This window comes from Podarcis raffonei, chromosome 4 (genome assembly GCF_027172205.1).
Source record: "Podarcis raffonei isolate rPodRaf1 chromosome 4, rPodRaf1.pri, whole genome shotgun sequence".
Lineage (NCBI taxonomy): Eukaryota > Metazoa > Chordata > Lepidosauria > Squamata > Lacertidae > Podarcis > Podarcis raffonei.
In genome coordinates, this window is record NC_070605.1 from 97,589,109 (window position 1) to 97,611,813 (window position 22,705).

Genomic DNA, 22,705 nt, shown 5'->3' on the forward strand with positions numbered 1-22,705 from the left:
CTGAGGATTACAAATTTGTTGAAGGCGAAAGCTGGAGCTTTGGGGACATCTGGATCTGAAAGAAAATTGAAACAAGAGTTGGAGCACCCCATAGGCTTTGCTTTTAAGTATGGAGGACTGGCTGGAAGCAACATGGATTCTGTTGGGCCGGAGCCCCTCCGAGACTTGGGGCTTAACATCAAGGACTATCAAAGAGACCGGCAGAAAGGAACTGAGAGAGATATAAGGGCCTCGGACGTGAGATCTCCAGGCTAAATAAATAACATAAAGACTGATGGATATTGGTTGGGGACTGGAACCGGGAAAAGGGTGGGTGGAGGTTGGGAATCCAAAGGGTACATAAGGATAATTTGCTTTTTATATTTTGTTAGTGGTAAGGAAATTGGGTAAATCGTGGAAGGGAAACTTTGGTCGACTTTAGGAAAAAGGTTTAAGAATAATTAATGGGGTATAAGTATTGATGTGCGATTTTAATAGGGTAAAATTGGTTTTTTTCTTTTTAAATTAATTGAAAATAAGGCTGTTAAAAATAAATTGAGGAAATGGAAAAAAGAAGTAAAGTAAAACAATAGTATGTTAGAACAAATGTTTAAGTTAAGGTAAAGAAATAAGTTAAGGACTTGCTGAACTGACAATTTAAATTGGAATACAAGAAGGGGAGGTGTGAGGAGGTCTGAGAAATAAGGTTAAGAATAATAAGTATCAGAAACTTTATGTGTTTTTTCTTTTTTTTGTTTAGTTATGAATATTATGTATTTTTGTGTTTCTTTTTTTTTGTTTCGTTTATTTCTTGTTTGTGTCTGTTGTGTGTTTTTTGAAAATGCCAATAAATATTTAATAAAAAAAAAGGATTATTTATTTTCTTTCCATTTGTCCTAGAATTTCAAATCCCTCTAAGTTGCTCAAATTGTTAGGCAATTGGGCAAATTTTATTTTTTTTATACCCCTCCATTGATAAACTAAATTATATATTTTTTTCTTGTGAACTGCCCTGAGATCTTTTGATGAAGAGTGGTATATAAATCTTATCATCATCACCACAAGCATTACTGCCTTTGAATGTGGAGGAAGAGCATAGCCTTCATGGCAAGTAGTGACCGATAGCATCGTCCTCCATGACCAAATCTTCTTTTAAAGTCTTCCAAGTTGGTGGCCGTTGCTGCTTCCTGCAGGAGTGAGTTCCATAGTTTAACTAGGTGCAACACAGTGATTTATTTTACCTGTTATGAATCTTCCAACATTCAGCTTCACGGAATGTTCACAAGCTCTAGTGTTCCGAGAGAGATTCCCTCCCCCCCACTTTCTCCATTCAGTCAATCACGATATTTGGATAAACTGTGTCTGGACCACTTCTGAACAAGAGTCCAGAGGGTGGGATGATAAAGGACTGGGCAACAACTTCACACAAACCTCACAACAGCTGGAACACCTCGCAACCTCACAACAGCTGGAATTTACTATATGGCAGACCCATCATTCTACTATGATTAGGGGCCAGCAATCTGGCCTCCTGAGAAGGACTACTCTTTTCTTCTGTTGCCAGTCCAGCAGATGGAAAAGGTGTGCGGAAAGAACAATCTGGGGAACATGACTTGCAGAATTTATTCCACCTCCCCCTCCTGATAAAATTAGCACTGACTTGTCAAGGGCAAGTTAGTCCCTAGGGCTGTTTCTTACTGGCACTTTCCTGGGTGCATCTTTTGAATGAGGAAGCAGAAGAGAAACAACAAGCCATACCCAAGAGCAATTAGAGACACTGATATATAGAAAGAGACTGTAAATGCGTGTGAAGCAGCTGAAATATGGATTTGTGCTGATGGCTTGTTGTTGTTGTTGTTGCTAGCAAGACAGCTGATGAAACCATTGCCATGGTTATGAAACCTCTGCACAAAAACTCAGTGAAACACAGTAAGAATGTGAATCACAGATTTGTGGAGTTGCAAGGGACCCCTAGTCCAACCCCTGCTATGCAGGAATAATGAAATAAACTATCGATCAGTAAAAATAAGTCACAGAATAGGAATGGAAACATGTCCTTATAATCATAAGAACATTAGACTACTGCCTCACACCAGGTCCGCCTATTTGTCTGTCTTGACTCACTACTGTCCACTCGGCTAGGAAAAAGTCCTTCAGGGTGTCCAGAAGTCTCTTTATGTGGAGACACCAGATATTGAACTTGGGCCTTGCATGTGTTCTACCACTGAGCTACAACACCTCCATTTATTTCTGCATCGCATTTGGTTCTCCAAGAACTGTAGTTTCAGACAAAAGGTGCAGAAAGAAGAGTCTAGGTAGGCTGATGTAAACATCAACTAACAACTACTGAGAGGACTTCCAAATATGCCCGGTAAGTTCCTTCATGATACTCTCCTCCACCAACTTTTGCCGTTTGCTTAGTGTGGCCGAAAATGCCCGCGTTATGTAACCTCATAGCTGCCTTTTCCAAAGAACATTTTTGTCAGAGGAACCAAATGCAGCAGAGACCTGCAGCCAAATGTCTTGGTGATTATTTCAAATCAATATGTTGAAATTCAGTTCCTCCAGAGCTTGCATGACTCTTCAATCTTCCCCCCACCCCCAGACAGTACATAGTGTTTCTTCTCACTAGCTTGCCGTTCTGCTTCTCAGTTATCTACTTCCTACGGGCCCTTATTTCTCAGTACTGCTCAATCTGTTCTGCTGCACCTGCCCTGGAGGTCCTTATTCCTGAAACCTCCAACTCTGGGACCTTCTCCCCACTTATACCCTTCTGCACATAGCATTCAACTTTTCCCAGGGCTAGACCCCTGTGTGAGGTTTTAAACCTACACACTATAGCTTCCCTCACAGCAGACGCGTACTGTCAGCTCAGTCACTGCTTAGAAAGAAAGGGTGGCTGGCAGGTACCAGACAAGATATTGCCTTGCTACGGATAGATACACAAAGGGCAGGGTGCGCTTTCAGAGGACATGGAGCTGCGACCCAAGAGTTCCTGAAATGGCTCAACAATTGCCATGCGCGACAGATATCACAGGGAAAATGACACTCTCACAAACACTGTAGTGGTACATGCTTCTTGCTTATAGCCACCTCCAGACTGTCAGTATTTTTGCAAGAGGGATTCAATCACATAACAGAAATTTAGGTTTGTGCAATGAGAAGCACCAGGCGTTCCTTTTTATTCATTATCGTTTGTGCTCATGATGGTGTTGGAGCTGTTCTGTGCAATCCTGCTTTCAATTCTGTTCCGTGCCTGCTGCAGGTTTGGGGCAGATGTACGGCTTAGTTTCCAAATTGGGGCACATCCTGTTGATTCCTGCTAAAATTCTGTACTGTTTCAGACCATAAATGTCCAGGGTTGGGCCGGGGTGTATGCATTGTTCTCCCTTCATTGCACATTATAGCAGAAGAGTGCCCCACCAGAGGCATTAGGGAAGCACTGTAGAACAACTAAGAGAATGCAGTATAACTCCACTACGAATGCGCTATTATTTTATGAATGACACACTGCAGAATATATTTGCCAAAAGAAAAGAAAAGCCACCAGTCTGATGGAGCCCAGACTCCTCCATGTGCTCAGTTCATTGGGCCATTGCAGAATAAAATTAAGATACTATCATGCTCACACACACAAAGCCAAGTATTTGGTAAGTTTCATGCCAGAATATACTTTCTGTAACAAAAGCAAGGACTTGAATGGTGCATTTCCCCCTTTCTTAAAAACAAGTTCTCAAGAGATTAACATGTGTTCATCCCTCATTTGCTTCTGAAACCTCAGCATCCTGAGGCCAAAGTAAAACACAGACTGTGGAAATAAACATGACAGGGGAAACAGAAACTCTTGAGTGTTATTGACGCATATGATAGGCTTGGAACAACTCTCTCAGATGCTGCAGAAAAACAAAGGAAATGATAAACGAGAGATCAACTGACAAGTTTCACAGGGAATTTTGAAAGTGAACTGATCTCCTATTCATTATAAAGATTATTTCTGTCAGGAAATCTGGCCAGTTTTACTTAATGAACTCTTGTTTTATGAAGAGTTATGGCTATAAATTTGTTTAGCTCTTTTAGTGTTGCACGCGACTATAGTTGCAATCCTGTATACACTTACCTGTGAATAAGTCTTACTTAACTCAGTGAGGCTTACTTCTGAGCAGATATGTATAGGCTGTAAAGAATAGGGTTTAGCAGTTTTCATTTTTAAAAGCACCACCAAAAAACAATTAATAAACCCACTGACATTTTCGGTACCAGCATTTCCTCATGATGGTGACACATGATATCACACACACACACACACACACACGCTAGGGATAGTCTGATAGTCCAGCATGTGTATTTATTTTTATTAAAATTATCTATATTCTACTTTTTAGGGCCACCCCCACCAAAGAAACCCTGTCTTTAAAAAACAGATACCAATTCAACAAGGGGAATCAGAATAAAATATATACAAAGTCAGCAGTAAAAAAAAAATCAATACAGTGTTGTAGCTTTGTCAGTGCAGATATGATAAACCCACCTTCTCCCCAATTTACTTTCAGCGAGGCGGGGGTGTCTGTCTGGTGGGCAGCTGGTGTCTGAATCCAGACACTCATGTACAAGCTCATTGATGGTATAAGAGCAGAGGTGTACATGCAAATGTACATTACACCGAAAGCAAAGAAGCACATCCTTATTTAGATGTGAATCTGATTTTAGGACATAAATCCTCAAACAAGGAAATCTGGGACACTGCAGAGCTCCCATAAATATTTGAGACTGTGGGGCAGAAAGCCCTGAAGAAAAACAGCACTTGGTTTCAAACATCCCTACTCCGGCGGTTTTCAATGTGTAGGCCACAGAACACCTTGCACACAGACAATCCTTTATGCCGCTACTCAACTGGACCAGCCTAAAACCAATAGGAACAGATTCTCTGAGAAAGCAATGGAAACACAATGAATAAAAAAACCCAAAGCTACCTTGTTCCAACCTGAAGCAGAGAGAGCGTTTTGCAGCTTCCATCTCAGGGCTTGGATTATCTAGAACATGGCGACACCACTGCAAAGGGGTCAGTGATTTTTCTTGGGGTACGATGCTCTTTGTTGGTGCAACATACAACCTAAATAGAATCAAAGAAAAGCTTTAGTACAACACATAAATTTGATGCTTCTAATGGAAGATGTATAGCACTACAAAAGCAGAGACGGTAGCATATCTCAAATTGAGATTAATAATAAATAATAATAAAGTGTATTCTCATTCTAATTGGTTTATAATTACTATGTTTGGAGTTTACAGCCTTGAAGGCAAGCCTCAAATAGGTCCAGAACTGTATCTAAAGTAAATAGCTTTCAGAAAAAACTAGTCCTATTTAGTGGTCACGTACATAAAGTTAAACAACCCTTCCCCAACATGGTACCTTCCAGATGTTGTTAGAACTCCCATCATCTCCAACCATTGGCCATGCTGGCTGAGGCTGTCTGGGAGTGGAGTACAATGTCATCTACAGGGCACCAGGGTTGGGAAGGATGGTTGAGCCACAGTGAAATCCAGTTTTCGGCTAAGCACATAAAACATGTTGGTATAATCTGAGAGTTTAGAAAGTTCTAGAATACTGAACTCCATTCTAGATGTTAATTCCCTATTTGTGCAATTTACTGGAAACACAATTCTGTACTTACCTTTTGGTCCCCTATCTGAGACTGCTACCCTTTTCAGAGTGCATATCGCGAGTCCCTCTAACTGAATAACAGTAAGCCTGAGATGTGCATCTGGAGTGTGAAGGGGCATATTCAACATCTAATAATAGCTCCTCTCATCATATTCCTCCGAGTGAAGAGTTGCTTGTTAAGGATTTCAACGTAGGTAAGCAGACAGAAGCTTTTTAATACCTTGGGTGCCATCCAGAGAAAGTTAAGCACTCTTAACTTGGACAAAAACAAGTTAAGCACTCATCAAGAGTCTTTGTACAGATTACATAGCCATAAGCCCAGGTTCATGTCCAAGTATATACTAGACAGGGAGCTGCAGCCAATCTTAACTCAGAGAGGTTGAAGAATCACATGGCTAGAAGGGAAAGGTCATCTAATTTAACCCCCATGCAGGGAATTCCGCTTCTAGAGCACCCCCGTCAGAGGCCAAGGCCTCTACTTCAAAAACTTCTAATGCGTAAGAGTCTACCATCTTCTGAAGACAGTCTGTTCCATGGTTGAACAACTTGTACCCCAGGAAGTTTCTCCTAACGTTTGGTGGAAATCCTCTTTCCTTGTAAATTGGACCTGTTGGTTTGGGTCCTACTTTCTGAAGCAATAGCAATATATATATATATATATATATATATATATATATATATATATACACACACACACACACACTCACAAATTTGCTCCATCCATGTGAAAGCCCATCAAATATCACATCACCTCTCAATCGAATCATGATTTTGCCACCCTAGATTAAAGTCAACTCTATCCTGCCATCTTGTTGTAGGGTGGTTTTGGGGTAGGTGGGTGGGTTCAGAGGAAGATTCCCCTTTTCCATGAACCATACAACTGGGTGTTACAAACAATGAAGGAAAAGGCTTCAGTTAAGAAAACTGTGAACTGTCGACACTAACGCCTTAAGAATGAAGGTCAAATATGGCCCTCCAGGAATCTCTGTCCTAACTCCTCCCTGGCGCTGTTTTGCACACTCCTTGAGCATTCTTGCCAGGCTAGAACGCATGTTGGAACTCCACTGGCAGCTGTCATAAGGATATTTGGAATGAGGCATCAGTAATATGTGGATGACACCCAGCTGTCTCTCCAATCCATTGGAATAAGGAGAGGAGGGTGAAGTGCTAGACTGCTCCTTGGAGGCAGTAATGGGCCGGGTACAGGCCAATGAACTGAAGGGGAATCTCGAAGAGGCAGAGGGGTTATGCGTTCCAAGTTCTTGAGTCCAGGAGGGAGATGGCTTCTCCTGGGCAGGTTACACTCCCCTGGATGGAGCAGGTTCATAGCTTGGGGTGCTACTGGATCCAACACTTTTACTGGAGACTCGGCAGGCTCAGTGGCTAAGCACACCTGTTTCCATCTCCAGCTGGTTTGCCAGCTACAGAGATTGTCACTGTTCTCCATGCTCTGATAATCTACAGACTGGACTATTGCAATGCAACTGGACCCCCAAGGACGTACTCTACAGGGAGCTGACTTCAGGAACCAGGTTCATTGGCAGACCAACTCTGTGTTGCAGAGTCGTCTGCAAACACGACATGAAGGCTGGCAACATTAATATTATATGTGGGAATCCTTTGCCAATTACTGTAGTGCCTGGAGACAATCAGTTGCCGTATTTTTCGCCCTTTAGGGCGCACCGGCCCATAGGACGCACCTCATTTTTTGGGGGGGATGAATAAAAAAAAATTATTCCCCCCCCCAGCCACGGGGCTGGGGTGGGGGAAGCCCGAGCTTCCCCCGACCCCAGAACAGGCTGCTATCCGCAAGCCTTGCAAGCCCGGCGGCAACTCCCGCCGGGCTCGCAAGGCTTGCGGATAGCTTCCTGAAGCCTGGAGAGTGAGAGGGGTCGGTGCGCACCGACCCCTCTCGCTCTCCAGGCTTCAGCGAAAGCCTGCATTCGCCCCATAGGACGCACACACATTTCCCCTTCATTTTTGGAGGGGGAAAAGTGTGTCCTATAGGGCGAAAAATAGGTTGTGTATCAGTGACCAGAGGAGGAATGACTGTTGGGAGGAGCACAGCGAGAATGAATGTCATGGTACACCTGTAGCAGCAAAACTAGACATCTTCATCTGCCCCAGATGCAACAAAACATGTCTCTCCCGCAGCAGTCTGTACAGCCACAGCTGGCGCTGAAACTCAACAATTGTTTGACTTTACCCCTGAAGCCACACTCTTCCACTGTCTCCCGAGGCAAACGGATGTCAACCATTAACCCCAAGGTTCATTCCCCCATAGCTATCCCTCCACTCTCCACAGACACTGCCCATCCCCCACAGCAGTTTGAAAGGCCAAATGTTAAACAGAAGATGTGTTGCAAAACTAACCATATTATCTATTTTACATATATCATTTTAAAGAAATCAACCACATACAGAGCTTGGCTTTTCTTTTTTAAGATGAATGCACAAAGCCGAAAGAAATCAGAAATTGTTGTTGTTTAGTCGTGTCCGACTCTTCGTGACCCCATGGACCAGAGCACGCCAGGCACTCCTGTCTTCAACTGCCTCCCACAGTTTGGTCAAACTCATGCTGGTAGCTTCGACAAACTGTCCAACCATCTCATCCTCCGTTGTCCCCTTCTCCCCAAATGCCCCACATTGAGAAGGTCATTATGTGGGAGGGAAAGGAAGGGGCAGGCTACCTTGGGAGATTAATAGTAAACTCCAGCTGCAGCCACAGGATAGAAGTCCACAAGTTTTTAATGTCTGATGCTCTATTGTGTTTCTATATTTTGCTGGAAGCTGCCCTGAGTGTCTAGGGCAACCCAGTCAGATGAGCGGCTAATAATAATAATAATAATAATAATAATGGCTTGCACCAACTTAGCATCCACCAGGCTCGGGGGGGAGGGTCCTGGGCTGAGCCAGAATGGGAGAGATAGACCAGCATATCTCCAGCAAAGCCAAGGATGTGGGAGTTAAGCTGGCCTGGCTGTACCAGGAACCTCCTGGCTTAGCTGGAGATCCATTGGATCCTAATCCACTCACCCCAGCGGAGTTTGCTACAGGACTGCTCTCTAAACAACGCAGCCTTTGATTTATTCTCAGAAAAAACCCTGATCTATTCTACTGCAAGCCTCACTGAAATCTACAGGCCAGTTGCCAGTAAAGTCTGGAGTCCTCTGTAGACATCTCTGTGCTGCAGTCTTCAAATGAAGAAATACAGATATGTTTTCTGGACAAACAGTTAGCGATATGCAACTGCCAACATGTCTTCAAGATCAAAGTTTTAATGCCAAGAGCTAAATGCAGAACCTGACCAGAATTCAGAATAGCAGCCCTTGGAGACTAGTTTTAATTAAAACAGGAGTTTCACAGGGTGAGCCTATGCATGACTACTGAGAAGCAAGTCTTATTTAGTTCAATGGGACTTATTACCTAGCCAAGGTCTAGCCTAGCAATAGAGCAAAGACCGCTCTGCTGTGGCAGAGAATCCTTCTCCTTATTCAACACTTTCCCGGCTCTAGAACAATTTGCAATTAACACCTGTTCATGCTCCAGCTCCATGAGAGGGAACGGGTGGTGGCTACAAGTTATTATTTGTATAACCTTGAAATATGCCTACTATTAAGTATGATCTGGTGTTTGCAGTTATTTCCAGAATCTCATAGAAGTTAACAGACTTCACTGCTAATTAAGCTAGAAATAAAGGACATCTATATACTAATACTGATTTGAGTCTTTCTGTGCACTTACCACTTTACTGATGCATTAGAGATACAGGCAGACTTTAGGATTAAAATACCCCTTAAGAACACATTCCACCAATACTCAATGGCATGGAGCCATCAAGGGACTGAGGAACAGGAGGTCAAAGAAAAATAGATACGCAAGTTCAGAAAGAACCAGTTCATGAGCTGGATAGATCACATCCTTGTGCAAACTTAGGAGCTGTTTTTTCCCCAATGTCCCCAGGGGCTGAGGGGAGAGCTGTCCGTACACATCACAAGAAAAAATTAATAGAGAACTAGTGCAGCACCTCACTGCTCTGCCATCCATGAACCAGAATGGAGAGTTGTGAATCTACAAATAGCCCACCTGAGGACTGAACCAGTGGCTGGTCTTAATATTAGGCAGAATATGTCAGCAATCTCAATTAGCTGGCTCTGAGTGCCACAAAAGGGAAGCAAACTGTTAATTGTTTCAGTAAGTAAACAACTATTATTCCAACTTTACTCTTGGGAAGTGGAACCTGCAGGATTTTTCTGCCTTCAGTGCCAAAACAACTCGGCTGGCCTGTGACACAATGCACTTTGTCTGGTGGAAGTGGGTCAGAGATGACAGGAAGCCAAAAGTCCCAGGCCAGTTCTGGTCCGATCAGAAGAGGGGGAAGAGAGAGAACTGAATACCTGTTACGGTAAGGTTACCAGATTTTTTCCAATGAATCCGGGGACACTTTTCAACTTCAATGGATTTTGTATGGGGACTGATTTGTAAATCCGGGGACTGTCTCCAGGAAATGGGGACATCTGGTAACCTTATGTTAAGGTGGAGTGTGGAGGAGAGTGAGAAAGATGGAAGAAAAACCAGGAGAGGGAATACGAACTGAGAAAAAGTTCCCGAACAGAAGCACTCCACAAGGCAACGTCTTGTTGCAGGACCCCAGCAGCTGACCTTTAATTGTCACTGTACTCTTCTTTTCCTCCATAAAGTAAAAGTAAAAACTGACTATGTAACCACAGTTACAGCCCAATCCAGGGTATGTGTATTAATAAGGAATGCCCTTTGACATCAGCTGTTACAACCCTCACTCATCCTGGCTAGGACAAAAGGTGGAGAGGCAGTAGAAAAGGCAACTTGGGAAATATTTTTGTTTAATAATGATATTGGAAAGCTGTTACATGCAGATACAAGGAAACTCAGAAGGGAGGGACTAGGGGAAGTCAATAATATGTTTATAAGGTTGGATCTTTAAAGAACTAAGTTTGTTTTTATTGTTTATTTGTGTATTGATTTCTTCTTTGATGTTTTGTTGTTTTTTGTTTCTGCTTTTGTTTGTTAGTTTGTTAGGCGATATTTGTTATAATTGTGGAAAACTTAATAAATTTTTTATAAAAAAAGAAAAGGCAACTTGGAGCTGGCATATCAGACTGGAATCGAGCCCATGTCATCAAGTGATGTCAGAGAGGGCAGTTCAGGATCCAGCAGATCCCAGGCTAGCTCAACCCCTTCCCATCCCACCACCCAAACACCAGGGAAACCCACCAGCAAGAAGAATGTTATCTTTGTTCTTTCTCCTCTGGAACTTGGATCATTGCTCCATTTAATTTCTGACCGGTAGCAGTTCTGCGGGGTCTTTGCCAGTTCTGTTATCTGAAATTTGTTAACTGGAATGATTGATCCGCATGCAATGTGTCAGCCACCTGAAAGTCATCTCTGGAAAACCACCAGGGGTTGAGGAAGAACCACCAATTACCTTCAAATTTCAAAATATTTGCTGCCTGCTCGCCAGGGGTGATTATTACTTACTGCAGGCAACCAGGGGCACAGTTCCACATGCCTATTTACAAAGAGTAAACTATGATTACTTGGTGGTGAGAAAAATACACTCTGTGTATGTTCAGATGTGCTTCACATTTTCCATGACTGAGCCTTGATTTTTATTTTTGTGTGCATCTGAGCTCTCCCTAGTTACCACTAACTCAAATCCATTTGCAGGTCAGTTACCTTAGAAATGCAGCCTTAAATCAAGGCACGTTACAGCACTGAAAGCACACAACCCATTGAATTTTGGGGAATGCTCCTTTCTGTCTTCATATATAACTGCACCTAGTTGATTTCCACCAGTCCTCTTGCCAGTTACAGTGATACATACTCTACAAAATTATATGTAGCCCCCTGGAATTAAAAATCATGAATGCATCTATTAACCACACTGGATGTGAGCCAGTTAGAATTAAATACATGTAAATGCCACTGATTATAATGGGGCAGAGAGAGAATGAGGCAACTGCTGCCTCATTCTCTCCTATCAAAATCAGTAGGCTTTAAATGTGTTCAGCTTCATGTGGATTGACATCCATTCACAAGAGCAGATGTGTGTTTTGTGCATGTGCAGACAGAAATCATTTGCATTGACATATATTCTATACTATATACTTTGAAAAAATGAGGCACATCAAGCTTGGGACAATTATGAAGCATTATTCTCCATACTTTGAAAAAGTGGTATAGAATTTATTTATTTTTAAAAAGAAAAGGTAACATTAACACAATTCTATCCTACAATGCATCAATCTTCAACTGGTGGGTTGAACTGTGATGTACAACTATGTCACAACTAGAGTCAAGGCGTGTTGCACCAAAGTGACTAACATTTTGGGGGGTTTTGAATTTTTTAAAAAAGGAGCAGGAAACTGATAGGGGGAGGGCAGAATGACCAGAGTAGAAGAGAAAGACAGATTATCAGAAAGGACTATATTATACATGAATGTATTTAAACCCTAACAGCTGCTTCTTCTAGGAGAAAAGAGGATTTGGAAGGAGGCAATTTTGAGTGAATAAGCTGTTTTGCGCCTGTGATTGAGCATGCATGTTCACACTTAGCCCTTCTTCCACCTGACACTTTGTTTGCAGCTCTCCCCACCCCACTCCTGCAAGGGTTCCAGATGAATTTTTGAGATGCAAGCATGCATTACAGAACCCACTGGGGAGGTGGCATCTTGGGGTGAGGGGAAATTGTAGTGGTAGGAAACTGGCGAAGGAAGGAATACTCAAGCATTCCTCCCCCCCCCTCTTCCCTGGAAGAAGCCATCAAGATTTGAATATACAAACATTTTTGTTTAACATATAGCTTGCCCCAGAGAAAAATGAGAAACACAGATAAAGAAGAACCCACAACAAGAAATAAAATGAGAGTGGATTTCTGTTGCAGACAGGAATTAAAACAAGGGTCTGAAAAGACCGAAGGTTGCTGCTACCATCTCTGCAGTATTTTTTTAACAATGGGAGGGGGCGGTTTGCAGGCTACTTCGACTGTCACACTTTACACAGTTTGCTGCAGCTGTATAAATCACTGGTGCTACCTCCATTTTCATTCTGCTTCCAGAGCTACTCGCAGCTTCGCTTCACAAAGCATCCATTCAGGAGCAAGCAGCAGCCCTCGCGGATAAGGGTTGCTGACCACAGTCCTGAAATCCCTTGTGATCTTTTCAAAGCAATGGGATCTCAAGCTTCCACAGAGGCATCAGTACTAACGAAGCGTCATTTTCAAGGCATTTCCCATTATCTTCATTGCCATTTATGACATGCATAAAATGCTAATTCATAAGATGCATCAAATAAGCCCCACTGATTGCCTTTGGGGGTTAACTAATTGGATGCAAGCTTTGAACAAAACCACATTTTTTGCATGTCAGGTTTCCCTCCTCCTCCAAACTGGCAGAGTGGCGTTTAAATGTAGTATCTCAGCAGCACTGCTCAACAAACGTTAAGGTGCTCAACCAAGAAAAAAAGGAGCAAAGAATGAAAAACACGTTCGGTTCAAGCCATTAACTCCATTCTGACTTCCTTTTCAGAATATAAACTATTACTTGGCTGCCGCCCCCCAACCGTTTTCAGTGATAATCCTGGAATTCTATATTAAATGAACATCAAAAAGGCTTGAGGTGGCAAAGAATTTTCTGTGGGTGCAATGAAAGCTTATAACCATTCTAAAATTTGCTCAGGTGTCGGAAGACCTCTGTTTGGTTTTGCTGCAACCAACTGCTTACCCTCTGGAAATCACATTAAATGAGAACATGCCATTGCCTTTGAACATGAGCTACTTGATCAGCCCAATGCAAGAAGACAACAACTCCATTCTTAACACCCTAGTCATTAGGCCGAAGTGTTTCTGAAGGATTCGGGGTGGGGTAGGACCCCATAAATTTAAGCATGCAGCAAGGGCAGGATATTTCTGAACAAGCAGGATCAAGGAGGCAAATCCTGAGCTTGTGGGAAGCAGGAAGCGACAAATCCAGTCCCCTAAGCGAGTCCGCCGTGGCGGGGGAAGGAGTTAATAATGATGACCGAGAAGACGTTAAGGGGGTGAAAAAGGCTGATTTAAATCGCTGCGAAACAGGATCAAGGGGGATTGCGGAGCTAATGCTAATAAGGCAGCCTTGAAAAGCGCCAGCTGGGGAGAGAGGAGGGGGCTTTCCTAGGAAGGGCGACCAGCAGGGGAGGGGGAACCCTTTCCTTCGGTGAGGATGGAAGCAATAATCTTTTTATTATTACTTATATGCCGCCCATCTGACTGGGTTGTCCCACTGGGGGGGGGGGTCCTGGATCTGGAGCCTGCCTAGAAATGCACCCAAGTGGGGCACCCACCACGTCTCGTCGTCGTCGTCGTCCTCCGGATGGCAGCACTCGACCCCCTGCAGATCCAGCACCTCCACTTCATCCAGGACGGTGTCCGTAGGGGGAGAGGCTTCGTGGCCTCCGGGGCGGCAGCTTCCTCCTCCTCCTCCTTCTCCTCCGGGGGGCGAGGGCTTGAAGTAGACGAAGGGCTCGGCTTGGCACAGGAGCGCGGGCACCGGGCTGGGCATGCAGGCCGTCGGGGAGGTGCTGGGGGTGGCGGCGGGGAGCAGCAGGAGCGCGGCGGCGGCGGCGGCGGCGGCGCTTCCCGGCGAGGCGGGCGAGGTGGCGGCCGCCCGGCTGCGCAGCTGCTCGTTCTGCTTCTCCAGCTTGCGCACCAGCTCCTGCAGCTTCTTCACCTCCAGCTCGGCGCTGACGGCGCCCGGCTTCACCTCGGCCACCAGGGGCTTCAGCACAGCAGCCTCCATCCCTCCGCCGAGGAGGCAGCAGACGCGGCGCCTGCCTGCCTGCCACCTCCAAGACGCGCCTGGCCGGAGACGCGCCTGGCGCGCAGCGGCTGCGGCGCTCGCTCGCTCGCCTCCCCGCCCTCCGCCGGGCCGAGCGAGGCGCACAATGGGAACAAAGCAGGGCGGGGAGAGGCTAATGAGCGGCGCGCGGGGCTCTGGGCCTGCGCGGAGGGAAGGGGAGCGCGCGCGCGAGGAGCTGGGAAGCGGGGCGGGGGGACGGGCAGACGCCGCCCCCCTGCAGGGAAATGGTTTCCCCCACGTCTACATTCGCTCGATGAGGAAAGGGGTCGTGGAAGTCCGGCTGAGAGGGGTGGGTGCCGAGGCACGTTCAGACGTCCAGTTCTGGCCTGGCCAGGAAGACAATGGGCGGGAAGGGGCACGTGCTGAGGGCGAGTTAGTGCTAATGGCAACGTTTCCTAGCAGGGGTGATGGGGGGGGGAGGGACAAAGTTTGAGGGAAGAAATGCCGCTATTTATTTTGAGGTATTTTTAAGGCGCCAGCTTGTTGGGGAAATATCAAATCAAATCAAATTTTATTAAACGGTCACCGACCAGATTAACTCGTACAGCTAGTCAGCAAAGCATAACACCGGAAAAAACAAAGGACAATTTCAATACAGATTAGGCCATAACAGCAATTTAAAATTAGACAGCATAAATAAAATTAAGTATTTGCCTTCGCCTGCATATTGGCATTGGAAAGCTCTTGTTTCCTGCGCCTAATAGCGGCTACACAGAATTTGGCAACATTGATCGTAATTTCAGGAACCTTCTCTTCTACCAAGGCTCTCATACGTTGGAGTTCTGGTTCATTTTTAAGCTTTTGTAGAACTGGGGCAATAAAGGTCAGGCGTAGATCCTCGTAGTAACTACAGTGCAGCAATACATGCAGACTTGTTTCCACTTCCGATGAGCCACATGGGCAAACACGTGACTCATATGGTTTGCCCTCATATCTGCCTAGCAGCAGGGCAGAGGGGTTGGGGAAATATAACAGCGGTTAGTTTTAAATTACATTTCTATTCCACCCAAAGCTGTGCGGGATTTAGGGAAGTACGAGTGGTTCCCTCACAGAGGGCGCTGGATTGAAGAGGTGCATCATAATAATAATAATAATACCTATATTTATCTTTATAAATACTGAGAAGTTCCAGTAAAAAAGCAATGCCAAAAGGAATCATTGTGAAACCAAGGGTATAGGGCGGTATATAAATTCAATTAATAATAATAGTAAAAATAATAATATTGAGGGGGGAGGACAAATTTTGTCCTCTCTCAAGGTTCCATGTTACCAAAGTCTGCCCCCACCCAAAGGAGCCCAGGGTGGCAAACACATTAAGCTATAATATAATTGAAACATCAAAGAGCTTTAATACATTCATAAAATATGAGGTAGCTGACCAACACTGAATCAAACTGGATTATCTGAAAACACTTGGTTATTATTAGTGATTGTTTAACCCATGCTGTACAGGAGGGTAATGGGCTGTGGCTGGAATCTGAGGGAAACAAATGGGGTGGAAGTAAATTTTGTGCGGTGGGGATTGCAAGCCCTGGCTAACCCTTGGCATGGTTCCTGCTTCTCAGCGGACCTGTGAGCCTCCTGAATGCGTGTGAGGCAAGAAGGCTGCACATACGCTGAGTCACTGTTTGGAAATGGCCTTAAACTCTAGCCAAGCAGCGCACCATGCTCTCTGGCAACTGAATGGAGCAGTAACTCTGGGCTCGGTGTGCATCGTGATCAGCTTCCTACTACACAGTAAGTGCCCTTGACGTGGAAGGTTGGCAACTCTCCCTGCCACCAACAGCAATCTTTGTGCTTCTCACCGCAGCCTGGTATTCTGAAGTTGAGAACAGGCAAAGTGGTTCCTAGCATGGAGATCAAGTGATGCGGGAAGCAGCCTGTGTTTAATGTCTGTATGCAGAAGCAAGGTCTCTGCAAAAGCAAAGTGACCCAAAAGGTTAGATTAGGTTGCAACTTTGGTTGATATCCAATGCTCGTTATCTACAGAGCAGGACCCAATGAAATTCATTGATTTCAGTGAGTCATATGACTTGGCTAGCTTATGCCCACTTGCCACCTGGGAGTAAGCCCCAGCTGAGCTCAATGACTTTCTGAGTAGTCGTGTCTAGGATTTGCACGTCGCTTCTGGTGAAATATGATAGCTGTGACTAACTCATCCCACTGATTTCAGCTGGAATGAACTATTACTTAGGCTGCAATCCTGTACAACCTTACCTGGGAACAAGCACCATCTTACTCTCAAAGGCACATACTTCTGAGTAGACATTATAGGATTGTTCCTTTAGATTTTACCCACAGTAAAATCAGAGTTCAGAAATTATCCCATTCACAAGCGTTTCTAACAATCATTTAGTAGCAAGGTATACTTGCATAAAACAAGCTGGGGTGTTGAGTTTTCTTTGCTTAGTCTCTGGGACAAGACTTACTCAGACGTATGGAAGCTTTGGCCCTCAACATGCTGCTAAACTACAGTACCCATCACCCCTGGCCATGCTTGGTGGGGCTGAAGGGAGTTGTTGTTCAGCAACATCATGAAGGCCTAAGGTGCCCCATGCCTGGACTGGATGGCCTTCAGAAACAGTACTGAAAACTATTGATCCAAATGCACCACAAAAAGGTAGGCTTATATCCATTGCTGAATTAGGAAGCTCCCAGAATTACGTTCCTTCAAAAAGGGGGAGAAAAGATAACAAACCATATAATTAGAAGCTGAAACTGCTAATTTCAGGGTTGTAATTATGCAAATGTAACATTGCTGAAACACAAATCACCAATATAGGTTGATTGTTTTAAACGACTGATAACCTAAAGGGAAGCTGCACGTGTGCTTTCTATACCCAATCATTTGGAGGGAAGAGGTCCTCTTAATTCATATGTATTAACATGCAGTGATTCCATTGTAGACAAAGAAACACTGGAAAGTTAAGAGTTTCATATTCTAAGACTGTTTTCATGAGCAAAACGCTAACATTGGGAATAGAATGCACATGGTTAGGATGGTAATTAAATTGCATTTACAAAATGTTTTTTTGTTTAAAAATACACAAAACGTACAATAAATCAAATAATGGATTTGATTTCTATAGAGCTAACTCAACAGAATGTATCTTTCTTATAAATGAATAGTTTTGCACTGTGATTGCAATTTACTCAGAATTGTTCATTGGAGTTGTCCTGAGGGTTATGAAGTCCGGGTCATCCAGACTCAGTGGACAGCATGCTGTAATTTATTTTCACAGTACAGTACTTTGCAGATAAAATTGCACGCCTCCACCTCAGTCTGAAAGCCAGTTTTGTTGCAACTAAGTTGCTGGCTGCTACTCGGAAGGCATCTTGTTCGCGTTCAGTGGATCAAGATATTGTTTGTAATCCTGTAGTGTAACAGACCCTGAGACCTTATGGTGAAGGGTGGAAAATCAATCAATCAGTCAGTCAGTCAGTCAATCAGTCAATAAAATCATGTCCATAAAGTGAATGTTTGGTCATTCTTTGCTGGGGGAAGATGTCCATATAGGTCTGGAAGTTACTAATGCCTCTTTAAGAGATAAGATGGTCCCAGCTGCTTGGACCACTCCCCAATAAATTCTCTGAAAACCTGAAAATTGTTCTAATTGCTGGCTAGTCTCAACTCTCCACATTTTGGTTAAAAGTTCCCAAACACTCTTGAAGGACACATTATGTGGATCCATTTCAGTCTGGCATCTGGCCTGGGTTTAGTCCTGAAAATACATTGGGTGTCCTGATGGACAACCTGTGCTGGGAGAAAAAGGAGAACCATGGTGACCTTTCTAATTCCCCTGGGCATCTCAGTGGTTTTTGATATCGTGGGCCAAGGTATCTTTCTGGACTGTCTAGGTTAGCGATTGGGAGTATAGAAAGCACCCGTGCAGCATACAAATGTGAAGCTACAGTGGTGCCCCGCAAGACGAATGCCTCGCAAGACGAAAAACTTGCTAGACGAAAGGGTTTTCCATTTTTTGAGTCGTTCCGCAAGACGAATTTCCCTATGGGCTTGCTTCGCAAGACGAAACGTCTTGCGAGTTCTTGTGAGTTTGTTTCCTTTTTCTTAAAGCCGCTAAGCCGTTAATAGCTGCTAAGCCGTTAATAGCCGCTAATAGCCGTGCTTCGCAAGACGAAAAAACCGCAAGACGAAGAGACTCACGGAACGGATTAATTTCGTCTTGCGAGGCACCACTTGTTGAATCCTAACTTGTTGAATAACTTTGGCTCAACCCAGAAGGAAAATACCCACACAACTTTGTGGTAGCAAATACCAGAAGACATGCAAGAGCTGTGCGCCATGGCATTTATGCTATGCAATACAAAAGGACCAAATATTGTCTTCTGTGCTATTTCACATCTACCTCATGGTTGGGGACCCTTCAACCCGTGAGCCAAAGTTATCCAGTGAGTTCAGATTGCCCATAGCTGGACCTTTGTATGCACTCACCGTCTAGTCTTTTCCTTTTTTATCCTATCTGGGATCAGTTCTCATAGGGCAGAAGAATCTATTCAGCATATCCTGAGAGGTGTGGTGGCAATGGCGGGACTCAAATGTTCTCATTATTTCAATATTTATTATTACCATGTCCGTAATAAAACCAACCCGTATGTTACGCCATATTTAAAGAATGCATAATCTTGCATTCTTGCTATTCGATTATTGCGAATGTATCTATCATTATGGACACTTATGTGTTGCTTAATGGGTAGTTTGGGATTTGACAATATAACTCCATAATGTCCCTTTAATGACCGTTTGTTTCCTCAGTGAGCTGGTTTGCTTTATTGTCTTGATTGGCTGTTTGAGCTTCAGGAGTAAGTGCTGGCAGTATGGGGGCTGAAGGCTGATATGCCTGTCAGAAGTAGCACAGCTGCAGAATTTATTAACCATGCTGGCCCCTATAAGCCTATTACACCTGGCAGGTGATGTAACATCCTTCACACCCTCCCAATAACTTATGGAACAGGTGTGAGGCATTTGGTCTAAGGTATACACAGTTCCCTGATGGGGCCTGACCTTCTGACATAACAGGAGGGGGACGTAATTTATCTTGCTTGTGCTATGTTATTCTGCTTAACGACTGCTCCACTGCTTTTTATTATGTATTCAAGCCTGCTACTTAATAAAAGCACTGAACTTCTTTCCGCTAGAGGCGTTATTGCCCCAAATCCAAAAGGACTATTGCATTTGGCAAAACAACATCTTGTTCTGCCTCAGGTCTCTTGGCCTCAGTCAGGTTGTGAAGCTCACTGGGTGACCTTAGCTAGTCACTGTTTCTCAGCATCCACTGCCTCACTGGATTTGAGAGAGGACAGAATTTGGTTTAGTCTGACATATACCAGCCTGAGCTCTTCCAAAGCAAATGGAATAAAGACAGACACACCCAACGTATGAAGCACAAAATGCCACAATGAGCCAAACATGCAACACGTAAAACCTAGCATATAGAATAACTGCATCACCAACACCAGCTTCACAAATGAATGCTTTAGTAGTGTAGAACCATGCTCTGCTTTTTTAAAGTTAGGACCATCCTCTCTCCACACAGGGAAAACCCAGGCAGGGAAGAGAGTGGCAAAATGAATGGCCTTTTTTTCTGTTCTGATTGATTCCTTTCCTTTAGGAATTGTGCCCTGATTAGTAAAATAAAGAAGTAGTTTCATTATGTGAATGGGAAAATGGACTTGATGAGTCACAGATATCCCTATAATTTATGAGAGCATTCTTCAATGTGGCTAATTTAATCTGTTATTGAAGAAAAACCATTCGTTAAAACAGCTGCCAGCAAACCATTCCTTTGAGGACTCCATCATAAAAACATCCAAAGAAAAATGAAAGCCTCAAGGCAAGTGATATGTAAAACAGATGTAAAAAGAACTCCTGGGTCGTGGGGGTTTTTTTACATCAGCATTGAAATGATAATCCCTCCCCCCATTTTTTTGTTTTTGTTTTAAATAAGAGATTGTGTACATCCTATAATGTTATACATTCCAGAATCCATTAAAGCATCCTTTATTTCACGGCTCAGTTATTAGATAACCTATAATAAGAACAATAAAACACAACATGGTGCAGTTACCACAGCTGCTTAGCAAGGATTCGTAAGTGTGAACCAGCCCTTATTGTTCATGGCTTGCTGTGTTCTTGTGGAAAAATAAGCCATAGCCGCCTTATGGTGTCAATGGTCTTTGATCAAAACCTTGCAGAACAGATGCTCCCAAACATCTTTAATTTTTGAATCACTGGAAGGGCAAAAGAGCTCACGTTCTTTCTCAATGGCCTAGTGAAAACACTGGATGCAGCTCTCCTCCAAAGCCTACATTCACCAAGGATGCCAAAATGAAATGTCATCCAGTTGAGATCAAGCTTTAGAGAGAGATTTTTATTGCTAGGGGGAGAAAGGCTTACAATGTGTTAGGGCCTACACAGTACCGGTATGTGATGTTGATGTAACCAATTCGCCATGCTTAGGAGCCGTGCAACGTAGAATCAGTTAGAAAAGGTCCTTGTGTAAATTGCGTGTAAGGGACTACACACATTGAAGGGGCTGCTCTCCCTGACATCCACACACTGGGCAGGCAGCATGCATAGTCTTCCACAATAACTAGAACTCCAGTGGCACAGATTTCCAGCTTGCATGGAAAGTCTACAGGCATTGAGATTTGAATGCATGGGGTTTCCATACATGGTCTGTGGACATCTGTGTTGGAGTTTAGTGAAGTGCTGGGAACAGCCCAGCAATGCAGCCCTGCTGTGGCCTAAGTTGTCCAGAAATGGCTGTGGTCCTGAGGAATGACAACATTTCTTAAATACAGAGGCAGGGAAATCTCTGAAAAGGTATCTCTGCCTGACAGAACACAATGCATGCCTGGTAGACTCTGTGCAGCAAAGTACATATAATAAAATATCACCTTCTGGTGTGGTTTTCGGTATTCTGACTATTTTTACCCATCCTTGTAGAATTATATTTCACTTTGAAAAGAGCTTCTAATTGACTTTCCTCCTTCCCCACTGCTGAGAAATCTCCTAAGAGCAGTCTGTTATGTACATACTTTGAAATTCGGCGCTTCCTTTGAAAAATGTATTATTCCCTAGTCACACTTGATCTTTAGTAATCTTTACTGGAAAGATTCAGGCGGGGGGAAATCAATTTCAAACAACATTGATATGAGAGACAAGCAACAAAATAACTGTAGAACCACGTCTTTTTCCAATGTCACTGAAACACTATTCTATGTGGATTATTTTTAGGATTGTATATGAACTAATAGGCTTTACTATGCACTAAATTGTAATTTTAATGGCTGCATCGCAATAAACCTCAAGCTCACACACTTCCACCCCCAGAACAATCATGGAGAAACTGGAAAACTTTACTTCCATTTTTGGAACCACCAGGGTTTAGCATTCTGTCCAAACCCTAAACTTCGGTTAATTTTAACTGTGGCCTGTGAAGGAAAGCCAGTTCCATAGCCCATGTTATTAATTTGGCTTGTTTCAAACAAACAATAGCTAGGGTTCATGGCAATTTGTCTGGTTCACATGAAACAAGCTGCACTTAATCAAAAATGGAAGCAAGAGCATACAGTCTCCTTTGTTCTAATCACAACCATGGTTTATCTTAGAATGTCTGAATTCAACCAGGATCTTATTTTTAAAATCTTTTATATCTTTAGTTTAATAAGTTCTACATAACAGTGAACTTTCTCTACTCTTTATCACTAGTGGAGTTAAGCTGTTTGCATGCACTAAGACTGACGAAAGGAAGAGAGAAAAGAATTCATGTTTACAATTCTATACAATTGTAAATCCATGAGTTTTAAATAAAACACAGTGCAAGCTGAGTCCCAATCCTTAGAATATTTATCTCTCATATGTGGAGGATGAGTGTTTGCAGGATCATTGTATCTGCAGTAGATTTTAATGGAGATGGGCTGAAACTTTCAAAGCCAAATATATGTATGTATCCACCAGGGTGTCCAGTCCCTGCTGCTTCTTCTCTCACAATCACCACCTTAGCTCACATTAGCATTTATTTCAGCTGCCATACTACTCTATGCAGAGGTCCTGCCTAAAGCATAACTCATTCATTGCCTACTCAGCCCAGTGATTACCGGAAGACCTCTATCCCACGGGTGAGCGACCTACAACCCTCAACCTCATTTTGTGCACTCCATCACTTCC

The 22,705-nt window shown here is 43.6% G+C and overlaps 1 protein-coding gene across 3 annotated transcripts in view; it reads right to left on the minus strand.

Moving 5' to 3' along the window:
• SLAIN1 (SLAIN motif family member 1) overlaps positions 1-14,538 on the minus strand; it is a 37,389-nt gene extending 22,851 nt beyond the window's left edge. For all 3 annotated transcript variants that reach the window (XM_053384627.1, XM_053384626.1, XM_053384625.1), the window contains exons 1-2: positions 14,000-14,538; positions 4,950-5,089 (exon numbers count right to left, since the gene is read on the minus strand). In XM_053384627.1, the coding sequence (XP_053240602.1) occupies positions 4,950-5,089; positions 14,000-14,454 (595 nt within the window). In that variant the 5' untranslated portion in view covers positions 14,455-14,538. The remainder of the gene's footprint in view (positions 1-4,949; positions 5,090-13,999) is intronic.
• Positions 14,539-22,705: the final 8,167 nt, after the last annotated feature.